Here is an 8428-nt window from a genome sequence, read left to right on the forward strand (position 1 = left end):
AATTCTTTCATTCAGTTATCAATCAGAGATGGAATAAGGGTCGTATAGACCGTATGGTTCTGAACGACGGGAGGATATTGGAGGGTGCGGAAGCAATTCATAATGAAGCAACTATTTTTTTTTCAAAAATTTCTTTCAGAGTTTTCAGTGGTTGAACCATGTGATCTCTCCGAGTTAATTCAAAGGCAAATTTCAGATGTTAATAATAATTTCCTCTACGCCGAACCGACAGAAGAATAAGTTAAAATAGCAGTGTTCTCTATTCGCAAAGAAAGCAATCCGGAACCAGATGGATTTGGCTCCGAATTTTATAAATCTTGCTGGGACATTGTACAAAAATATGTCTTGGATGCGGCAAAGGATTTTTTTTAGGACACTACTCTTTCCAAGTTTTTTTCCTCTTTGTTTATTGTTTTGATTCCGAAGGTGGATAATCCTTCTACCTTTGATAAATTTCAGCCTATTAGTTTATGCTCTGTCGCTTATAAAATTCTTTCCAAGATTATTATTTTTAGATTAACCAAGGTTGTTGATAAGTTGGTCTCGCATAAACGAGATGCTTTTATTCATGGGCGTAATATTTTTGAAAATATTACGCTTGCTCAAGAAATGATTCATTCTTTACACAAAAAAATGGCTGGCAGCAATGTGATGGTAAAACTCGATATGGCTAAGGCTTATGACAGAGTGAATTGGAATTTTCTTCTAGAGGTTCTTAAGGCTTTTGGTTTCTCTAAGAGGTTTTGCAAGCTCATAAAAAATTATGTGGAGTCCTCGTGGTTTTTGTTATGATGAACAGAACCTTTAAAGGGTTTTTTCAATCCATAAGAGGCTTGAGGCAAGGGGATCCACCCTCTCCTTATTTATTCATCATAATGGAGGAGGTTTTGACAAGGTTGCTTAGGAAAAACTATGAGACGGGTCATATTAGTCAATTTAATCATTTGATTAGGGCCCCATTGGTTTCGCAGTTGCTATATACAGATGATATTCTTATTTTTTTCAAATAGTGGGAAGAAGTCTATTAAAAATTTGGTTTACACTCTGGAAATTAATGAGAAGTAGTTGGGTCAAAAAATCAGTAAGACAAAGTTAGCATTATTCCTTCCGAAATACATCACTCCTACTCGGAAACGTGGTTTATTGAGAATCATGGGTTTCATGGAAGGTAAATTTCTAGTTACATATTTGGGTGCGCCTTTGGTTTTTGGAAAATTGTCTTCCAAGACATTGGAGCCTCTTATGGAGAAGATTAGAAAGAAAATTGTAGGGTGGAAATCTAAGTTACTCTCACAAGGCAAAAGATTGATTTTATTAAGACATGTGTTGTCTAGCATGTCTATTCATTTGATGTCCATTATTAAGGTCTCGCAAGTCACATATTCTCGTATTAACGCTCTTCTTACTAATTTTTTTATGGGGAGAGGTGGAAGGTAAAAGGAAGATTCATTGACGCTCTTGGGGAAAAATTTGTAAACCTAACTCGAAATGGGGTATGGGCCTGAGAGATCTTAAGGATGTTCAAAAATTTCTTCTCATGAAATTTGCCTTCAAACTGCTCACTTCTAACAATCTATGAGCAAGTTTTTTCAGGGCTAAATATTGCAGAAATGATCATTTATTAATAAGAAAAGAAAGACCAAAAGACTCTCGATTTTGAAAATCAATTATGGCCACCATTCCGGAAGTTATGGATAATGTTAAAATTTTGGTGAGAGGTGGAAACTCTTTTTTTTGGTTTGATAGGTGGCTGTCATCAGGCCCGTTATTTGTGAGCACTGAGGATATTGTGAACAAGAAATTGTGTATTAAAGATTGTTAGCTGAATAATAATTGGAACTCTGATTTATTACTGGAATTAGTTGGTGCTGATAAAACAATGGAAATTTTATATCAAGTGTCAGCTGGTAAAAGTGGGTAGGATATTTTCGTCTAGAAGCCTGCCCCTGACAGTAATTTTTCTACAAAAATGGCTTGGGAGGCAGTGAAGAGCAAAAGTGATAATTTTGTGAGGAATGACCAATTTTGACATTCTTTATTGCCCAGAAGAATCTCAATGTATTTATGGAGAGCCTGGTTTAAATGTTTGGTTGTAGATGATAGAATTCAGGCCAAAGGAATATTGATGGCTTCGGCTTGTGACTGCTGCGTATAGAGAAGTCTAGAAAACATTGATCATATTCTTTCTTTAAGAGAGGTGGTTTCAGAGGTTTGGCGTCGGGCTAGTATGGTGTTGGGGATTCCTTTCCAAAGATCCCTTCCCTGGAAAAACAAAATGGCAAATTGGCTTCACTATGCTCAAAAATCATTTATTAAAGGTATTTTAATAGGGCTAATTCCGTATTTGATTACGTGGTACCTCTAGAATCAAAGATGTAAAGCAAGAATGGAAGGAGTTTATCAAAGTGCAGATCAAATGTGGAGAAGTGCACGATTCTAGGTTTGTTTTATAGCTGAGAGCACCAATTCTTTTCAAAAATTGAAGAAGTTGGATATTATGATTTTGAACAAGTTTCAAATTAAGCATCAAGGAGTTTGCAACAGACGTAGAAAAATTATTTCGTGGGTTAAACCTCCAGTAGGGTGGATAAAACTTAATTGTGATGGGAACTGTAGGGGCAATCCGAGTACTTCAGGAGGTGGAGGAATTATTCGGGATTGTCATGGTATGGCAAAAGCGGCTTTTTAAAGATATTTTGGCAATGGTACGAATAATAGTGCGGAATTAAAAGCAATCAGGGAAGGAATTCATTTGTGCAAACGATTACATTATTTTAATGTGATTATTAAAAGTGACTCAAGAATTGTAATTGATTGGCTTCGAAAAGGTAGATGTACTTTGTGGTATCTTTGAGATTTTTGGGAGGAGTTCGTGGTGGAGCTAGAAGGAGCGAACGTCATGGTGACACATCAATATATGGAAAGCAATAATGCGACTGATTTTCTTATTAAAGAAGAAGAAATGAGAAATAATGTAATCTACGAAGAACAACACATTCTACCACGTTATCTAAAAAATATTTTTCGGATGGATAGATGGGGTCTCACTTCCATTCGTTGTTAGTTCAAGCCTCGAATTTTTGTTTGGTGAATTTTGATTTTTTTTATAGTTGTTTTTGTGTCTCTATCTTTTTTGTTAGTTTTGTTTAGTTTTATTGTTCTGATTTAGTTGGTTGCTGGTGTTGTTTCTAGGAGGGTTTTATTTTATTTTTCTATAATCTCCCTTTTACTTATCTTGTAATTACGGTATTTCTTCACTAAAAGAAAGAGTTTATTAATAAATAAATAGAGGTACCGCCCTCTTTTCGTAAAAAAAAATAAATAAAGTATAAAATAATTTTATCATTTAAGCAAAGAGAACTCCCATTTTTTAATTTAATTTTTAATTTTCTTAAAAAAAAACTCTCCTATTTGATATAACATATTGGATATAAAAATTTATAACTGTTTTATCATTTAAGTAAAGAAAACTCCTACTTTTTAATTTTTTTTTTAATTTTTTTTTTTAAAAAAACTCTCCTATTTGATATAATATATTGGATATAAAAATTTATAACTATTAAAAAATATGGCAATGAAGTACAAAATAGGAGGCAACATTTATTAAATTAGTTACACTTGGAAGATGAGAAATTTATGAAGAGGAAAGACCTAACTTTAAAGTATATTTCGCCGTAACAAGCGGTGAAGAAGCGCAAGAACTTGCTAGATACGGCAACCGACAGCTGGCATCACACTTCCTTCGTGACCAACCGGCTTTTCCAGTTCCCCGTACTTATGCTTTGACCGATGACGTGGCAGACCCAAGGCGGTAGCTCACATTCATGCCATGCCATGCTGGCACTCAGTCAACACCACACAAAAGTAAAAAATTAATTATTCCATATTAATTACGATTTACAAAACAGGTAAATCGGTGAATAAATACTAAAAAATGCATGGCAATGCCTCGTTGCCGTTAACGTGCGCTAGCGACCGCACTGTCGCGCGACGCCCGTCCCACCGAATCAGATGAGCTGTCACACGAGCCTCCGCCTCGGCCCTCCACCTAGGCTCGGACAACCGTTTGGCCCTCGGGACAAATCCCAATAAAAAACAAAACTACTAAATTATTAATCAACAAAAGAATAGTAATAAAAAAAATTTATCAGAACTATCCATTGTAGTTGCAGCAGTCATTGCGCCTTCCCTCAGAAGCCACAATTATGCAAAAGCAGCAAACTCAGGGGTAGAAGAAAGTTAAGGATACTCTGATTTTTTGCGTCCCCCTCAAGTCATCTCTCTCTCCTTTTAATCGATTGCTTCGGGTTTTTTTTTTTTTTTTATGTTGTCTATTAAAGCTTGCCGGTGAATCACACGGGAAGTCAGTAGAGCTCTGTTTCACGGAAAAGTGTGGAGAAAAGCTCAATCTTGGCGCTATAAAACTGGTTCGGCGTTGAGGTGTTATTTTCAGAGGAATTGATCATTTGGGGTTTAGGCAGGGGAGGGTTTATGCAATGGGGGTTCTGCAACTGGTGATTCTGCTTCAATGTTGTTTGTTTGCTGCAGCGATCTTAGACCCAGTTGATTTCTTGGCGCTGCAATCTATCCGAAAGGCTCTGGATGATTTGCCGGGCTCCAATTTTTTCACGACCTGGGATTTCACTTCCGACCCCTGTAACTTCGCCGGCGTTGACTGTGAAGACGACAAGGTTATTTCTCTGAACCTCGGCGACACCAGAGCTGGATCGCCTGGTCTTACCGGAAGACTTGATCCGGCCATCGGAAAACTCTCATTGCTAGCCGAGTTTGTCGTCGTCCCCGGCCGAATTTTCAGTGCTCTGCCGCAGACAATGTCACAGCTAAAGAACCTCAGGTTTCTGGGCATTAGCCGGAACTTCATTTCCGGCCAAATCCCGGCAGGTCTGGGTCAGCTCCGAAGTCTTCAAACCCTCGATCTCAGCTACAATCAACTCACTGGTTCGATCCCCTGGTCCATCGGAACCTTGCCGGCGCTCTCCAACCTGATTTTTTGTCACAATCGCCTCTCCGGCCCGGTCCCTCCCTTCGTCTCGCATACCCTAACCCGGCTCGACCTCAACCACAACGATCTCTCCGGTTCCGTCTCTCCCCATTCTCTCCCCCCATCGCTACAGTACCTCTCCCTGTCCTGGAACCGATTATCGGGACCGATCGACCGGGCCTTGACCCCGCTTGACCGGTTGAACTATCTGGACCTGAGCATGAACCAGTTCACCGGCATTATCCCCAGCAAGATCTTCTCCTTCCCTATCACGAACCTTCAACTCCAGAGAAACTCGTTCTCCGGCACTGTTCAACCCTCCAACGAGGTCACCATCGCCACCGTCGATCTCAGCTACAACCGGCTCTCCGGCGAGATATCGCCGTTGTTTTCGTCCGTGCAGAACTTGTACTTGAACAACAACCGGTTCATGGGGCAGGTGCCGGGCACCTTCGTGGACCGTTTGCTGGCTGCGAGCATAGAGGTTCTGTATCTGCAGCACAACTACCTGACCGGAATCGAGATCAATCCGGCGGCCGAAATTCCGGTGACGAGCTCGTTGTGCCTGCAGTATAACTGCATGGTCCCGCCCGTACAGACGCCGTGCCCAATGAAGGCCGGGAAGCAGAAGACGAGGCCCACCTCACAGTGTGTAGAGTGGAAAGGGTAAAATGGGAATTCTGCATATATCTATTATTTTTATATTTGGTGGGTATTTTTTTTTTGATTCATTTATTATTTATGTGGTATGGTGGGTAAGTGAAGAACAACAATAAGGGTGAATTGTGGATAACAGAGATAGTTCAGGCTGTTTTGGGGTTCTATATGAATGAAGATCCTAATATTAAACTACTATATATAAATACATGTTTGTTTTTTTTACACCAAATGTAAAAAGTTTTGGACAATTATGGGCTCCAAGAGTCCCCACAATTCCCAAAATGCCAGTGGTTGGTCTTCAGATGCTTCCATGTTTCTTGGGCAGCAAGTGGCTGGCTTGTGAATGTGTGAAAGAAGTGTTAGGTTCCTACTTGGAAGGCAATTTAAACTCATTTTACATTGAAAAAGAAATTTATGATTTGGTTTGTAACAAATATTTGGCAATTCATGTTCTAATTGTTTTATTTTTTGCTTTTCATTTTGGAAGCATGTGGTCATAAGAATGTTTTTTTTTTTTTTTCTAATTATGTTTTTTTTTTAAATAAAGTAAATGCGAGGGAAGCTCGAACATAAACTAATTAGATTAAATAGAGTTTTTTAAATCAATCATGTCTTATGCAAGTGAACTCATTCACCCATACTTCCATTAACTAAAGATGATATTCTTCTAGCGATAAATGATGATTGTAAGGGTGTGTATTGGTAGATTATCCTTTATGGTCTCCCACCACACCTAATTATCAGCGTGATATTTTTTATTTAAAAAAGAAAGTACAATTAAGGAGAGTGGGTTAATGCTATGCTATTAAATTTTTATTAAAGAATAAAAATGACTAATTTGGTTTGACGAAAAATAAAAATGACCTTCGCTCAACTCAACAATGAAATCATCTGATTAAGAGTCCATCCAAATTCCAAACCCATAATGGGTAACACAAGATTAGATTTTTATATTGCTGTGACTGTTTGTTGTAATTTTCATCTTCCTTTTTTGTGAGTTTTTTTTTTTTCTCTTGCCGGGTAAACAGTTTTCATGGAGAGAAGGTGGTAGCACCGCTGCTCCAGCTCAATCCATGGTGCCACTCTGCTTTTTGCACGGGCCTATCAAGTGCCAAGTTTTGATCATATTCAATGGGGGCCACATTCATGAGTGAACGATCATTCATTCACCGCAGGGTCTCCCAAAAGCCTTTGGAACTGTCATTTCCACCAATTAAATGAGAGACAGAAAAAAAGAGAATGCTGTGAAAGTTAGGGAAAGTCATCCTTCTCATTGAAATTGCAGGGCGTTTAAACTGCCTTTGATTAATTAAGGGGCACCAAGAAGTCAAAAGAACCAATGCTGTCACTTAACAAAGGAAAGGGCTTATGATTGAAATAGAAGAAGGTGCTGCTTCCGCTGCAGCCTTCCTCTGTTTTGTTACCGCTTCTAATGTTGCTTTGAGGCTGATGCCGAGTGGGAAAGCCTGAGATTAGGTGGGGGATTAGGGCAACACAAGGAATTTAGTGCCATAGTCAATTTCTTTAACATATTGGTCTCGTGGGATGGTTGAGGTACTCAAGGCATCATGTGCCACAGAAACAGAACAAAGTTATAATAATAACCAGTCCTCAAACCTCATGTTTAAGCCTTCTTGCTTTCTTGGGGTTTTCTTGTTCTTCGTGTGTTTGCTTTCCTTGGCATTTTGTTTAGGGTATGTTTGGGTGATGGGAGATTGATTTCCTAGCCTGGGTTTGGATATCTTGTTCTAGACGACGCAGGTCCATGCAACCATGGGAGAGTGGAGAGACGAGGGTGGAATCCAAGCATGCCCATGCCAGCCCAGCCAAGCCTTTGCTGGAAAGGAATTGCAACCGGTGAAGTACTTAATTGGAGACTGGGGACCCATTGGACCATAGTTTAGAAGAGCAGAGTGTACCACTACCAGCGGCCAATGGTGGGAACACCTGCACTTTCATGCCCTACCATGAAACTCTGATGCTACAGTTACATTTTTCATGTGGCCAATTACCACCTTGTTGAATTCGGTAGGTAGCATGCATATGCACTCTCTCTCTCTCTCTCTCACACACACTCGCACACCCCATGACCAAACCCAATATTCTTTGTTTAACTTTGTATTTTCGATTAGATTAATTTATCGATTTAAACCGAACTTTGCACAGTTGTATGATTGATGGGGCTTTTTTTTTTTTTTTTTTTGGTAGGACACAGAATGTGTCATGGAAGTAAGTGAAAATTACTTCCCGACTGCAGAAGAGGACACTGGGAATCTCAAAAAATAAGAGAGAGGGGGGTAAAAAGGTATGATTAAGATTGTTTAGCAAGGAACTGAAATTTACTTTCATCCAAATCTAGTGTTAGATTAGCTAGGGCCCAAAATGTTTTATGCTTTTAAAATCTTATTTGGGTCCAAAGAACCCCATCATTGATTAGGTATTCCCATGCATTTGATCCCAATTTTTTTATTTAGCGATTTCTAGACATTGAATAAGGTTTAAGGTAGCGGCCCTAAAACCCAAAGAATATGATCATTGTTGTTACACATCGATGATGAATCTTGCTTCTTCCGAAAAAAAAATTAAAAGTAAAAATAAATAAATATATTTGGCATAAATAATATTTAAATCAAAATTTTATTTTTAAAAATTATTATATATTTTATTTTCTTTCTCATTTTTCTCGACAAGAGACCAGTGTATTCAACATTTTTCTTTCTTCTATGACGTTTTCCAAGTTCCAAAGGTCTCCAATGAAAAAAAAAA

The 8428-nt window shown here is 38.6% G+C and overlaps 1 protein-coding gene across 1 annotated transcript; it reads left to right on the forward strand.

The window, feature by feature from the left end:
- The first annotated feature begins 4146 nt into the window (after window positions 1-4146).
- LOC131155397 (receptor-like protein 35) lies at window positions 4147-5857 on the forward strand. The gene has a single exon (XM_058108486.1). The coding sequence runs from the start codon at window positions 4497-4499 to the stop codon at window positions 5670-5672; it is 1176 nt and encodes a 391-aa protein (XP_057964469.1). The 5' UTR covers window positions 4147-4496; the 3' UTR covers window positions 5673-5857.
- Window positions 5858-8428: the final 2571 nt, after the last annotated feature.

This window comes from Malania oleifera, chromosome 5 (genome assembly GCF_029873635.1).
Source record: "Malania oleifera isolate guangnan ecotype guangnan chromosome 5, ASM2987363v1, whole genome shotgun sequence".
Classification (NCBI taxonomy): Eukaryota; Viridiplantae; Streptophyta; class Magnoliopsida; order Santalales; family Ximeniaceae; genus Malania; species Malania oleifera.

Coding starts and splice junctions, on each gene's coding strand:
- LOC131155397 (XM_058108486.1), top strand. CDS start 4,497: ATGGGGGTTCTGCAACTGGTGATTCTGCTTCAATGTTGTTTGTTTGCT.